The 15,885-nt window shown below is 31.5% G+C and overlaps 1 protein-coding gene and 1 pseudogene across 2 annotated transcripts in view; both read right to left on the reverse strand.

Moving 5' to 3' along the window:
• LOC145933910 (G-protein coupled receptor Mth2-like) overlaps positions 1–7,042 on the reverse strand; it is a 28,723-nt pseudogene extending 21,681 nt beyond the window's left edge. The window contains exons 1-2 of the transcript XR_014424945.1: positions 5,815–7,042; positions 5,267–5,345 (exon numbers count right to left, since the gene is read on the reverse strand). The product of XR_014424945.1 is annotated as a G-protein coupled receptor Mth2-like (transcript). The remainder of the gene's footprint in view (positions 1–5,266; positions 5,346–5,814) is intronic.
• A 66-nt stretch (positions 7,043–7,108) lies between these two features.
• LOC145933933 (uncharacterized) lies at positions 7,109–12,479 on the reverse strand. The gene is made up of 3 exons (XM_083034003.1): positions 12,111–12,479; positions 9,446–9,729; positions 7,109–8,731 (listed from the first exon to the last, which is right to left on the reverse strand). Exons 1-3 carry the CDS (start codon positions 12,138–12,140, stop codon positions 8,581–8,583), a joined length of 465 nt encoding a protein of 154 aa, XP_082890129.1. The 5' UTR covers positions 12,141–12,479; the 3' UTR covers positions 7,109–8,580.
• Between the last annotated feature and the right edge of the window lie 3,406 nt (positions 12,480–15,885).

The raw sequence follows: 15,885 nt of genomic DNA on the forward strand, positions 1-15,885 counted from the left end.
AAATCGATACTTTTTACCGCTGACCATATGCGACGCAACCTTATTTTATGTATATCAAGTTAAAAAATTTGTACGCAGGTGTCTGTTTGGTACCAAATGATTCTGTAATAAATGTACTATTAAAATGTATAATCGATGAATTTTTGGCTCGTCTTAAAATATTAGAAATCGATACTTTTTTACCGCTGACCCTATGCGACGCATCCTTAATTTATGTAAAGCAAATGAAAAAGTTTGTACGCTGTTGTCTGCTTGGTACCAAAAGATTCTGTAATCAATGTACTATTAAAATGTATAATCGATGAATTTTTGGCTCGTCTTAAAATATTAGAAATCGATACTTTTTTACCGCTGACCCTATGCGACGCAAAATAATTTATGTATATCAAGTTAAAAAATTTGTACGCTGGTGTCTCTTTGGTACCAAATGATTCTATAATCAATGTACTATTAAAATGTATAATCGATGAATTTTTGGCTCGTCTTAAAATATTAGAAATCGATACTTTTTTACCGCTGACCCTATGCGACGCATCTTTAATTTATGTATAGCAAATGAAAAAGTTTGTACGCTGTTGTCTGCTTGGTACCAAAAGATTCTGTAATAAATGTACTATTAAAATGTATAATCGATGAATTTTTGGCTCGTCTTAAAATATTGGAAATCGATACTTTTTACCGCTGACCATATGCGACGCAACCTTATTTTATGTATATCAAGTTAAAAAATTTGTACGCAGGTGTCTGTTTGGTACCAAATGATTCTGTAATAAATGTACTATTAAAATGTATAATCGATGAATTTTTGGCTCGTCTTAAAATATTAGAAATCGATACTTTTTTACCGCTGACCCTATGCGATGCATCTTTAATTTATGTATAGCAAATGAAAAAATTTGTACGCTGTTGTCTGCTTGGTACCAAAAGATTCTGTAATAAATGTACTATTAAAATGTATAATCGATGAATTTTTGGCTCGTCTTAAAATATTAGAAATCGATACTTTTTTACCGCTGACCCTATGCGACGCATCCTTAATTTATGTATAGCAAATGAAAAAGTTTGTACGCTGTTGTCTGCTTGGTACCAAAAGATTCTGTAATAAATGTACTATTAAAATGTATAATCGATGAATTTTTGGCTCGTCTTAAAATATTAGAAAACGATACTTTTTTACCGCTGACCCTATGCGACGCAAAATTATTTTATGTATATCAAGTTAAAAAATTTGTACGCTGGTGTCTGTTTGGTACCAAATGATTCTGTAATAAATGTACTATTAAAATGTATAATCGATGAATTTTTGGCTCGTCTTAAAATATTAGAAATCGATACTTTTTTACCGCTGACCCTATGCGACGCATCCTTAATTTATGTAAAGCAAATGAAAAAGTTTGTACGCTGTTGTCTGCTTGGTACCAAAAGATTCTGTAATCAATGTACTATTAAAATGTATAATCGATGAATTTTTGGCTCGTCTTAAAATATTAGAAATCGATACTTTTTTACCGCTGACCCTATGCGACGCATCCTTAATTTATGTATAGCAAATGAAAAAGTTTGTACGCTGTTGTCTGCTTGGTACCAAAAGATTCTGTAATCAATGTACTATTAAAATGTATAATCGATGAATTTTTGGCTCGTCTTAAAATATTAGAAATTGATACTTTTTTGACGCGGACCCTGTGCGACGCATCCTAATTTTATGTTTATCGTAATAAAAAATTTGTACGCTGTTGTCTGCTTGGTACCAAAAGATTCTGTAATAAATGTACTATTAAAATGTATAATCGATGAATTTTTGGCTCGTCTTAAAATATTGGAAATCGATACTTTTTACCGCTGACCATATGCGACGCATCATTATTTTATGTATATCAAGTTAAAAAATTTGTACGCTGGTGTCTGTTTGGTACCAAATGATTCTGTAATAAATGTACTATTAAAATGTATAATCGATGAATTTTTGGCTCGTCTTAAAATATTAGAAATCGATACTTTTTTACCGCTGACCCTATGCGATGCATCTTTAATTTATGTATAGCAAATGAAAAAATTTGTACGCTGGTGTCTGTTTGGTACCAAATGATTCTGTAATAAATGTACTATTAAAATGTATAATCGATGAATTTTTGGCTCGTCTTAAAATATTAGAAATCGATACTTTTTTACCGCTGACCCTATGCGACGCATCTTTAATTTATGTATAGCAAATGAAAAAGTTTGTACGCTGTTGTCTGCTTGGTACCAAAAGATTCTGTAATAAATGTACTATTAAAATGTATAATCGATGAATTTTTGGCTCGTCTTAAAATATTGGAAATCGATACTTTTTACCGCTGACCATATGCGACGCAACCTTATTTTATGTATATCAAGTTAAAAAATTTGTACGCTGGTGTCTGTTTGGTACCAAATGATTCTGTAATAAATGTACTATTAAAATGTATAATCGATGAATTTTTGGCTCGTCTTAAAATATTAGAAATCGATACTTTTTTACCGCTGACCCTATGCGATGCATCTTTAATTTATGTATAGCAAATGAAAAAATTTGTACGCTGTTGTCTGCTTGGTACCAAAAGATTCTGTAATAAATGTACTATTAAAATGTATAATCGATTAATTTTTGGCTCGTCTTAAAATATTAGAAATCGATACTTTTTTACCGCTGACCCTATGCGACGCATCCTTAATTTATGTATAGCAAATGAAAAAGTTTGTACGCTGGTGTCTGTTTGGTACCAAATGATTCTGTAATAAATGTACTATTAAAATGTATAATCGATGAATTTTTGGCTCGTCTTAAAATATTAGAAATCGATACTTTTTTACCGCTGACCCTATGCGACGCAAACTTATTTTATGTATATCAAGTTAAAAAATTTGTACGCTGGTGTCTGTTTGGTACCAAATGATTCTATATTCAATGTACTATTAAAATGTATAATCGATGAATTTTTGGCTCGTCTTAAAATATTAGAAATCGATACTTTTTTACCGCTGACCCTGTGCGACGCATCCTTAATTTATGTATAGCAAATGAAAAAGTTTGTACGCTGTTGTCTGCTTGGTACCAAAAGATTCTGTAATAAATGTACTATTAAAATGTATAATCGATTAATTTTTGGCTCGTCTTAAAATATTGGAAATCGATACTTTTTACCGCTGACCGTATGCGACGCAACCTTATTTTATGTATATCAAGTTAAAAAATTTGTACGCTGGTGTCTGTTTGGTACCAAATGATTCTGTAATAAATGTACTATTAAAATGTATAATCGATGAATTTTTGGCTCGTCTTAAAATATTAGAAATCGATACTTTTTTACCGCTGACCCTATGCGACGCAAACTTATTTTATGTATATCAAGTTAAAAAATTTGTACGCTGGTGTCTGTTTGGTACCAAATGATTCTATATTCAATGTACTATTAAAATGTATAATCGATGAATTTTTGGCTCGTCTTAAAATATTAGAAATCGATACTTTTTTACCGCTGACCCTATGCGACGCATCTTTAATTTATGTATAGCAAATGAAAAAGTTTGTACGCTGTTGTCTGCTTGGTACCAAAAGATTCTGTAATAAATGTACTATTAAAATGTATAATCGATGAATTTTTGGCTCGTCTTAAAATATTGGAAATCGATACTTTTTACCGCTGACCATATGCGACGCAACCTTATTTTATGTATATCAAGTTAAAAAATTTGTACGCTGGTGTCTGTTTGGTACCAAATGATTCTGTAATAAATGTACTATTAAAATGTATAATCGATGAATTTTTGGCTCGTCTTAAAATATTAGAAATCGATACTTTTTTACCGCTGACCCTATGCGACGCAAACTTATTTTATGTATATCAAGTTAAAAAATTTGTACGCTGGTGTCTGTTTGGTACCAAATGATTCTATATTCAATGTACTATTAAAATGTATAATCGATGAATTTTTGGCTCGTCTTAAAATATTAGAAATCGATACTTTTTTACCGCTGACCCTGTGCGACGCATCCTTAATTTATGTATAGCAAATGAAAAAGTTTGTACGCTGTTGTCTGCTTGGTACCAAAAGATTCTGTAATCAATGTACTATTAAAATGTATAATCGATGAATTTTTGGCTCGTCTTAAAATATTTGAAATCGATACTTTTTTACCGCTGACCCTATGCGACGCATCCTTATTTTATGTATATCATGTTAAAAAATTTGTACGCTGGTGTCTGCTTGATACCAAATAATTCTTGACGAGTTATATATAAAAAGACGAGTTTAAAGTACTCTAACATTTTATTTAAAACATACTATTATTTTAATTTTTATAACATAATATTATTTTAAAATTTAATTAGCAAATTAACGCTTTAATTAGCTGATATATGTCAAAAAATATTAATAAAAACACATTTGTAGAAAATGTTCGGAATTACATGTGACTTAATCGCGTGCGTAAACGAATGAAATAAATGTATGCATATGTAAAGTCGAACAATGCTTATTCAAGCGTGCCTTTTAAAAAAACAATAGTGATAAAGTTAGAAGGACGCGAAGAGAATAAGAAAAGATATGCGAAGAAAGTCTTTTCTATATATTCTTCTCTCTTTTTTTCCTCTTCGCATTTTTCTCGCTTTATTTTTAAAAGGCACGCTCGACCGATTGAGGTATCATATTACATGTCCGAGTCGCCGACCTTCTTATCGCGATTGAAGACATCATTTAAGTTAAGCCTTACACAAATGTATTTCATTCATTTTACTCACACGATTATAACGTGTAGTTTCGAGCATTGACTTTCTTCTTGTATCTCTTTTTTAATTTTCTTCGTGCTCTCCTTATAGTTACATTCATAGCATCGAGAGATTGTAATCGCGAGAGTTAGCAGTTTGATAGTTAATCCAAAATAAAATTAAATTAAATAATATGTTTTAAATAATATGTTGCAATATTTAAACCTCGGTTAATATTTTTGACAGTTATAAGCTGATAATCTCGATGCTACGAATATAACGTACAACGCAAATTGAAGCAGCTAATTAGCATTGCGGAAAAGAAGCAACAATACTTCGAAATACTTTAACATGCCTTTTTTTAGAAAGGGATATTGTTATAAATATTGTTATAATATTTGAATGTGCGCGCACATATGTATATAATAGATAAATATTTTATTGTATCATATGTCTGATAAATCACACAATCTTATAAAAATTAATTTATATTATAAAGATAAAGAATAACATGAATAATATACTTGGCAATTTACCTAAATGTCCACCACATGTCGAAACTCATTACACTTAACCAGAAGAAGCTCGCCAAAAAAAAGAAATAAGCTATTAAAGCTGCAACAATGAAATAAACAACGTCTTAATCTTAAGTGAAACATATATTGAAAGTGAAAGATGAATTGATTAAGTGAAAGATAATTCTAAAACACTTCTAATTTACACATACCACCATATCTCTATATAAATAAAACCCATTTTCTTCAACTTTTTACATTAAAAATTTATAACAGAAAGCAGTATAATAATAATAATTAAATATGTGGAAATATTAAATTAAATAATTTTGATTTAAGAGAGACATATAATTTCTGCAAAATTTTAATGACACAAACAAAAAGATATTTATTCAAACAAACTCAAATTGTATGATTGTACGTTAAAATGCAGACAAAATTTCACTTTTATTCATTATTAATTCTTGTGCTTTACCGAATTGTACATTCAAGTTTTATTGTTAAACAGTAATGAACAGGAGTATAGTAAGCCTAGTGCATACATTGCATTATTATATGATTTACTGTACCGCTCATAAGACAGATGAAATATATCTGACTATGTGTATCGATTAGCTCGTTCATAATGTCGATCATGCATGCCATACACGACAAGCTGCTGTATCTGCGCAGCATGAAACTATGTGTATTGCGAAGTTCTGGCAATATAGAGTACACCAAGAATACTATGAGCAAACACAGCATAGACACTATACGGCAACCAAAATATAAAAAGATGGACAATATCTCTATTATGATATTATTTATACCGATACTACTTTCTTTATCATTGGTATTGTTCACAGTTTCCGAGCAGACAATCGCATCAAACTGATTATGATCCACGACAGCCAAACAATAGGACGTTGATTCGACGAATAAGTCGAAATGAGGAAGATACAGAGAACCGTTTGTGAAAAACATGTACTTGTCGTATTTGCGAGAATCGTTCGGATTAAGCAGAAAGTGCTTAATTTCCTGGCATGGAGATTGAACGATTGAAAAAGTTTATCCACCGTCTTATTTTCGCTCTGCAACGAATCGTTCGAATAGCCATACACGTTTGGGAAAACATATTCATTTTCTCCAGCAATGCAATTTTCGTTAACCAAACGATTACCGAGAGGACAACAAAGTTGAATGCAAGTAATATTATCGCACATTTCGTACGGCACGATGTAATTTGTGCTGTCATTTCCATTATTGGAATTATTCTTGCTGTCAGCCTTGGTAAAATTCGCCCGAAAGTCCATTTGATTATTTTTTTCAGGATAATTTACAAAATGCGCAGAAAATTCATGCTCCATCGAGTCATCATCGCGATTGTTTCTCGTGGATTTTATGCGAAACTCGTATTGCATATCGTTGTTATGCTTGGTAGCATTTTTACGTAAATTATTCCGCGCTAATTCCGCTTTTTTGTCACGGTTTCTTTTGGCGTTCTCGTCAAGCTCGCATTGTACAGAATTCTGGTCTTTCTTACCGTCACTCGTAGAACTTGATTGAGATATTAAAGATACAACAATTAATAGAAGCGCGCAACAGCAGAACGTGAGATTTTCTCTATACATCGTCGATTTTTTAACGCGTCAAATATACTTGGCAAAAGCCGACTTATTAATTAAATATTCAACAGCTGCAGCGAGATACGGAAGTGCAAACGCGAGTGATATCGTCAGACTGTGACGGTTTGGCCGATTGGCCGATAGGAATATCTCTTGTTCCTGCAAAGGATAAAGTTACTTTTATGACAACTTGCGGAATATGTATTTGCAAAAAAGAACGATATATATATTATATATATTTACACACAGACACCGGATAATTAATGAATATTTTTAATTATAAATATTTGTACACAGTCGAATAATTTGTCTTAAAATACGATTAGTAAATAATATTCGTAATTATAGTATTAAAAGAATTTTTTAAGCAATGATTAATTTTACATTATCGTACGTCGATCGTTTTGTTTGACAAAATAGTGGTCCTGATTTTCATGTGTCATATGTTTGTTTATTTCTTTCGCTCTTTCTTTGTGTATGATTTTGATTCTTTAATCATATATTCGTAAACCTTTCTTTTTAATTTTCTTTGCAGTTTGTATTTCTCAGTTTTTTTGATAACATTTTTTATTAACATTATCAAAAACTGTGGATACATCAATTTGACTTGGACATAACAATATTAATGAATTATCCTATATACAGTTTTATTGTTAGTAACGTAACGAAAACGGAATATTGTATGAAGCGTGTATACATATATGTCAACTACTATATCTCACAAAGTAAGTTTTGCAGTTTTTGCTTTAGTATATATGAATATTTTTGTCAATAACATTATGATGGTAAAAATATTATGGCTGACAATTTTAATCTTAACCAACTCTAAATAACATGTATACATATAACTATCTTACATGCTCATTTCTGGACAGTGGATCTTCTATCGTTTCTAATGTTTTTAATTTAAAATTCTAAATATACAAAATAAATACATAATAGATACATATATGTGTATATTTTTAAATATATATTTAAATATTTTTAATATTTTTAAATATCTATTTAAATTTGGATTTTAAATATATGTAAATAAAATAATTTAGGAGACGATACATTTTTATGGCAGCGACATTTATTGTTAAATGTGTGATGCAAATACTCATCTAAATATCAAGTCGGTCGTATTCTTTATAAAAAAAGGTTTTTAAGTATATGATATTATTTTATAACGAATGTATAGATGTTTTTGTTAATACATAATTCAAATTTTTTTTAGTCTAAACTTCTTTATTCTCATATACCTAAAAATTATTTTATAAATTAATGAAGATTAAAAAGGAAATTGAGAATAAAGAATTTGCTTAGTTTTATGAGATTAAAAACGGATTAACTGTAACAATAAAATATAAATGTAATTATAATTGTGTATTAGGAAATAATTCTTTTTCTGCGAGCATTTAGTTGATTATATTTTCTCGTAATTGTAAGAATTTGTTAGAATAAATATTTCTTCTCAGCAACTATACACAAAAATGTCAAAATTAAATAAAGTTCAATTAAAATTAAAATTAATCAAGAAATAAGATATATCTATATATCTTTCAACTTCTGTAATTCATCCAATCGCAGAGTTTGAAAACTATTCATGCCTCAATATCTTTGTTCAAATAAAATCATTTCACCTGCTGACAAAAAACATTGCCAAAAAATATATAGCCTCCTATTATTAAATAGCGTCACGCGAAAATGTATTTACGCCAGTCTTAGTTAGAATTAGCTGGAATCATTCTATTTCGGTGGCAGGTAACTTCGATCGACGTTGCTTTTTCGTAATGTGATGCTTTCTGGCCCCGCGGGTCTGATGCGAGACCCCGTTTCTCCGGTCGCAGCACGACCTAGTCTGAATCCAGCCCGGTATCCGTTCTCGTCAGCAACGTAACTTGCAAATACAAAGATTGCTTTATGCTTTCTTATCTCTTGAATGTTAGGGAAAATATACGCTTTTGTATGTTTATAATTAAGACATTATTAAAATTATACATAAGACCTATCTTATTCTTCAAATTAAAAATTGCAAATGCCATATAAATCAGCTTTTGTAAATAATATATTATGATACCTTATTCGCGAATAAAATTTTTTGACAGAAATCAGCTGATAACTGTCAAAAATATTAATCGAGTATTTATTCGAATATTTAATCGAGTATTTAAAGTATTATAACATATTATTTAAAACATATTATTATTTTAATTTCTATAACATTATTATTTTAAAATTTAATTAGCACAAATTAACGATTTAATCAGCTGATTATGTCAAAAAATATTAATAAAGCGTTAACAAAAAAACCTCTAAACAATCAGTTTACATACTTGTAACTTGTAAGTATTATATGATGTTCGACGTTTCTAAATCTAAATTCAAACTGCTTTTTAATAATTTTTTAGATTTAAATAGCAGTTGAATATCCGAAGAACTTTGACTTCAAATTGAGATTCAGCTCAGATTCACAATCAGAAACATTTAGATATAAAATCTATTTAAATATAATTGTATTAAGTGCAACATGTTAATGATGCTCAAAATATTAGCTATAAATTTGACATAATATTTCTATCGCGATAAAATATATAGGACATATTATACTTACTGAACGGAAACGGGAATTCCTTCAGGACTCTTGTAGGAGTAAGATCCTTCTACTACTCGGACCAATTCGCCATCCACGAGTTTGAAGGTTGCGATCTCCATCCTCTCGACACCTTCCTCGCTGAGGACATTGGTGGAAACCGGTGGACTCGCAGCGACTTTCTGTTCGCTCTCGAAGGGTGGTTTCAAGATCAGACCGCCTGAACCACGCGCAAACAGCGGCGCTTTTTGATCCGGGGATAGTTTTTCGGTGAAGGACAGAGGGAATGACAGCAAACACCAAATCTATAAGAAGGAATTAATTTTTACATCAGTTATAGAAAATAAATTTGCATATTTTATTAAGATTGTTCAGAAAATAATGCTCTACATTTTTCTCTCAGAAACTATTTATTCAACAGGTTTGAAATATATATGGATGTTTCCTCTTTACATGTATTATTTTTCAACATAATCTGCATCAACTTCTATAGCCTTACTCCAGTACAATACAAGTGCATGTTTGCCTTTACTGTATCAGCTCTTGTCCTGTCAAGATAATCATGTGCTCACTGTTTCAATCGCGCCTTCGTCATTTTCCAAACTTCGTCTCGCAGAGTGTATCTTTAAGTGACCCAAAAAGTTGGATATCAGAAGCTAAATTGTGCTTTTCTATTCATCCTACAGTCCCGATCTGGCTCTTTCCAATTTCCTGAATACATCTTTTTGGGCCACTATAATTTAAAGATATCTCTAATTTAAACATACACTTGTATCATGCTGACGTAAAGCTAGAAGTTGATGGAGATTATGTTGAAAAATAATATATGTAAAGAGGAAACACATTCATGTACATTGTGTGTAAATTTCAAATCTGTTGAATAAATAGTTTCTGAGAAAAAAAAATGTAGGGCATTATTTTCTGAACAACCCTAATATATGTATATTTACATTACCTCTCTTCTAAATTTTTTTGACAAAATCGATTTTTTCTTTCCTCGAAAAAATCGATTTTGAGAATCGAAAGACTAGTAGCATCCTTTCTCATCTCTGAGTCGTTAAAATAAATATATAATTAATGAACTATATCTATCTACGATCGCGACCGGGAAATTGCCGAGAGGATGACCCCGCGACCGATGCGGCGCGTCGCGTTGGATAATCAACGATCGCCGTTCACAGTGATGATGGTGGTGGAAATCCCTCTTTAAAGGACACTTTCTACTTAATCGATGACCGGCCGGCCGGGCCTGTGTTTCGAACGCTTCGGGGCCCGATAACCGGCCGCGCGATTATATGAAGATGAAGACGCAATCGCGGGCCCCCGCGTCGTCGTCGTGGAAAGGAGTGGTGTCGCGGGAATCTCGCAAATCGTTTCAACGAAGATGTGAACTCTCAACCCCTGCCACGCTATATATATTATAAGAGACAACCGATATTTAACGGCGGTATATATATCTTTTATCTCTGAGGAAGATGTAACTGGTTCTGCTAAAAGGATTCAGCACTCGGGTTATTAATCTTTATGGCTGTTATTAATCAGTTCTTTGAGCGTGGAATATAAAATATAAAAGAGAAATTTAATGCAAAGGTTAATAGCGGAAAGAATCTCTTAAATTGCATCATTGGGGATTCGTAGAAATAGTTGCGACGTTAATGCAACTGTCGGATTAGACAGCAATTAACACAGATATTAGAAAAGATGAGAAAGAAAGAGAGAGAGCACATCTATTAAATTGAAAATAATTTATACAAAGATTAAACTAATACGAGTTCATTCATGCCCTCAAAAAAAAAAAGATTATTAAAACTAAATTAATGCATCGATGCACTTTGAGAGCTAAAGTAAGCTTTAACGCGCGTGCGATTTTAATAGCATCGATTTGTCAAGATCTATCTTTATTTCTTTCATAGTTTTATAGTTATTGAATTACGCCGCACGTGCGATATAACGATTCAGTTAGTGCGGTCGTACCTTTTACCGCAAAGATGCAAATGCAAACGCGCGTTGTAACGAGATTGTGCGGCAAACGCGAAATTTACGAGCGATTCGCGCCGTTCGTGTAATCAGCCGCGAACAGAACGCAGCATCCACGGGGATTCTGGTAGCGGTTCACGTTCTCCAGTAAAAGAACTTCGAGATGTAATTTACAACGACGCGCATCGCGACGCGTCTCTTATCTTTCTCGCTATGGAACACAGTGTCAGATTTTTAACTGCGAATTAATCTCATACTTCATTTTTTTCCACAAAAATTATAATAAAAAATTGAAGCTATATTATACTCTGAAATAGTAATTGACAATGACACTTAGAAAACCATCTTGAAAGGTAATTGAAAAATAATACAAAAAATATATCTTATAATTAAAATAGTAAATAATTATTCCTAACTCTAATATATTATAAAAATTATCATCGATTTTCATTATGTTCTCGATTAACTTGCGATTTAAAAAATGTCTTTTTAGGATGACGTATATCAGTAATCAAACAGTATCAAAATTCCTAAATTTATTTATTTTACGTTAGGGGCAAACTAAAATATATTATAAATAAAATAAAAAATATATATATATATAATAAATATATATATAATAAATCAAATAAAAAATATATAAAAGTATAGATTAGACGATTTTTTTCACACGTTATGCAAACATTAGAATTTTTTCCGCAAGACGTACCAGCGCGTGAATGATCCCACGACGATCCATCGTAATTACGACTGTCAATTACGACAACAATAGGACAACGAAAACGAAAAGGACACTTCGCACTGCATCACCCGGAATACGGCTATCTTACACGGACACACCCTTTGTTACACCGAGATTACATACAGAATCCTGTCAGCGGGTCTGTACTTCTGCGAGCCCCCGGCCTTATATACCTAATGAAAATGATCAGTCTTTCCCCCTCTGATTCTCTACTTCGAGAAGACGACCCCCACGAATGGCTATTTGCTATTCGCGATTGTTGCCGATCGTTCATTCTGTGCATCATGTGCATGTGTATTCACGAGCTGGAGAACATTGTTTGAAAACCGTAAACAAATTGACAAATTGAAAAATCATTAACCAAATATAAAGTTATCGACAGGAATAAAATGTCATTTAGCGGTCTCGTTGTTTCATCGACAGTAAGTGGCAGATCTTTTTTATAAAGAGGATGAAATTAACAAATTTATCGGATTTACCTCCGTGTATTATTTTTCGTATTTGTGTAAGCGCCCAGGTATCGTCCACTACGTAATAATAATTGCATAAATGTATGATTGCATGATTGCAAAAATTACAAATCATTGGTAATTTGAAACTTGTCGCGATATTTATTGGAGAGAAATCAATTTCAGAAGTAGTAGATTATCATCACGTGGAGCATAAGAATTATGAACACCCTTGTAATTAAGTTGTTGTAACAGAAGCGAAGATTTTGAAGCTTTCACTAAGCCTATCTGAAAAAATTAATTTTTTGAATCTGATTAATAAATAAACACACACGGTGATTTAAATTTTCAATAAAAATCCTCCCGTCAATGAAACAATGAATAACATCAATTTACATGCGATTAATGATAGATTTATCGCCTGAAAAGTGCAAAAGTCGTTTTATCATATCATATCTCTCATTCATATTTTTCTTTGCATATATATTTATTTATTTTCAATAAAATCTTTATGTTTTCATTTAAAATCTCTTATTCATGTGAGGATTAATTCAGTTACTTTTACTATGAATCGTGGAATAAAGTGATACGTTACGGAATACGTTACGAGAATGAACAGACATGCGAGTCTAGATGCATCGGGAGACACACATGGATTTATCGTCGATTTAAAGGCCACCGTGTTGTCACGATTCCGACGATCTGGCTCGTTTTAAGAGCAGGAGAACGAACAATGCTCTCTGAACCTTTAATAGGATACGTTCGCTCTTAATAGGATGCGCCGCTGTTTCTGACATTTTATTTCTGTCGCGATGCCACCGAATAGCGAATCGATTATCGAATCTATTGCATACAATAGTAATAGCGATCGATATCGATGGAATGAATAGAGAAAAAAATTCCAAGTAATGTATGTGTTACACGAATTTTATAATAAAGCTCTTGGCAGAAAGACTTTGTCTTTTTTAAACTATATCAAATTTCTTATTCAGATTGAGATACGTATAATCTATTAATATAATGAATCAAATTTTTTCTTCATGGATTGATTAATATATCGATAAATTATGAAATTATATTCGAAGAAGTCGAGGCTTTGAAAAATTAAAGAGCCAAGGATGTATGACGAAATCTTATTCTTCGATTATTCTTGAAAAATGGAATGCGAATTTTCGACTGGAATGTTGCAACTAATAAGGATTATGGATTTCAGATTGTTCGATGTATCAGAGAATATGAAACGAAGACACCATCACTCTCATCAGTTGCATAACTTTGGCAAAAGGTTCGATACACCTCCTCTCTCGTTTAAGAGAACTCTCGCGAGATGTACAAAAATATTCTTGCGCAACGCGAGCACGACGTATGTATGTACACGCAAAATTATAGTCCGACATTCGCTCACACACGCAACAACGCGATGAGATAAATATAAAATATTATTTATCGGGAATTTTTGCCGCAAAAAATGACAGAGTGAATCGTGAGCGTCGTATTACTCTGATCTCTCAACACTTTTACCGATATAAAATTAAATTCTCCGAGATATATCGAGACTCACTTCGCGCTTCGCGGGTTAAATGTTAATTAATTTGCATATCGTTCTGATTTATACGTTATCTCGTTTCATTCGTAAAACTTGATGGGCAAGATTATATATATTGTTCGGACATTTTATTGAAGAATATTATAATTTATTTTATTTTATTATCTCTTTTGCGCGTAAAATATGTATAATGTAAATAATTAGAATGTGTCGATTCACGAGATAAATTCTAATTTATATATCATTCTCCTCATTTGTTATTTCTTAATTATAATAGCTGACGGAATTATCGAAAAATTTGTCTAAATCTTTTTTAATCATCTCTGAAGCGAGAGAAGCAGAAATGATTTATTATCTTCTCTTATCTTTAAATATGTAAGCGCTATGTAATGTCAGAAATTGTCCAGAGCTATTCGAGTTACCATAATTTATGTTTATGCAAGAATTTGAAAGCATCTTTGAATAGAAACTGACCATCTCGCATTCGATCATCGATTCATTATGATTTCATAATTTTATCTGTTTCTTCCCACGACGTATATGCTCAAATGTCAATGTTTTAAAGATGTATACATGCGTATATATGCGAGGACCAGAACCGGAGAGTATATAAATAGATTTTAATAAATTTAATTATATCACATATCTGCGCAATAACTCCGATTAATAAAAATCATGCGACTCTGGATAAAGTTTAATTTGTAACAATAGGGGGATTAAGATCTTATCACGCCATTCTTATAAATTATCTTATATGGTGAAAGTTGAGATGGTAGGTTTCTATTCGCGTTATATAATGCTTTATTAATCAAATTAATCAATATTTAAGACCACTATATCATTACAAAATTCTTCACAGAGAGAATTTTCTCTTAGAATTTATACCCCGAAAATCATGGTAACTGTAGGACAATATGATATGGAAAGAATTTTATGAGAATTTCTCTGATTAATATTTATCACAATAAAAAATAATATCTATCACAATAAAATATAAAATATGTCTAATTAATTTTACTATATAGTTAGTAAATTTTACTATATAGTTTAGTAAAATTAATCAAACATTTTATATTTTATTGTGATAGATATTATTATTTTTTATTGTGATAAATATTAATCAGAGAAATTCTCGTAAAATTCTTTCCATACCATATTGTTCCACGATTACCATGATTTTCAGGATAAATTCTAAGAAAAAATTCTATGTTTCTTTCCAAAAAAACAGGAAATTTCATCATGTAAAAGAGATTTCATGAAAACAATAACGTAATAATTTCTATTCAATGTAACAAAGAATTTGGATAATTTATCAATAATTTAAATAGAGAGAGATTGTGGGTCAGACTCTACTCTGGGGCTGCCAGCTTCTCGCGCAGTCTGATAATTGTCGTGTTTACTCGTCGTTTATTTTTAACTATCGCTACGACGTAGGATACGACGTTCGAGAGTATCACGAGGATGGTCGAGAGGATCGTGAATGAAACGAGCAATGACGCGTACTGGAGCATATACAGCATAAGTTACCACGAGACTGTGATTATAGCTGACATACTTTCGTGTATCGATCCTAAATAGGGAGCCAACTCCCTACAAACCGATAATGACACAATAAACTGCGCGTTTAATTAATGATAATTAATACACACGCGAGAGTTATTATTTTATAAAAAGATAACTGAAAAAAAAGAAAAATTAATAATACAACAATTATCTAAATATAATGAGATAATAATTAACAATAATT

This window comes from Prenolepis imparis, unplaced genomic scaffold, assembly GCF_030444845.1.
Source record: "Prenolepis imparis isolate NDT839.2.m4 unplaced genomic scaffold, iyPreImpa1.0 SCAF_3, whole genome shotgun sequence".
In the NCBI taxonomy this organism is placed as follows: domain Eukaryota; kingdom Metazoa; phylum Arthropoda; class Insecta; order Hymenoptera; family Formicidae; genus Prenolepis; species Prenolepis imparis.

What these genes read in the sequence shown, in the direction of transcription:
- LOC145933933 (XM_083034003.1), bottom strand. Translation starts at nt 12,140, where the DNA reads ATGGATCGTCGTGGGATCATTCACGCGCTG. An exon ending in GTGGGATCATTCACGCGCTG is followed by an intron (nt 9,730 to 12,110) that starts GTACGTCTTGCG and finishes TCCTTCTTATAG; the next exon opens with ATTTGGTGTTTGCTGTCATT. An exon ending in GGAATTCCCGTTTCCGTTCA is followed by an intron (nt 8,732 to 9,445) that starts GTAAGTATAATA and finishes TGTATTTGCAAG; the next exon opens with TTACGTTGCTGACGAGAACG.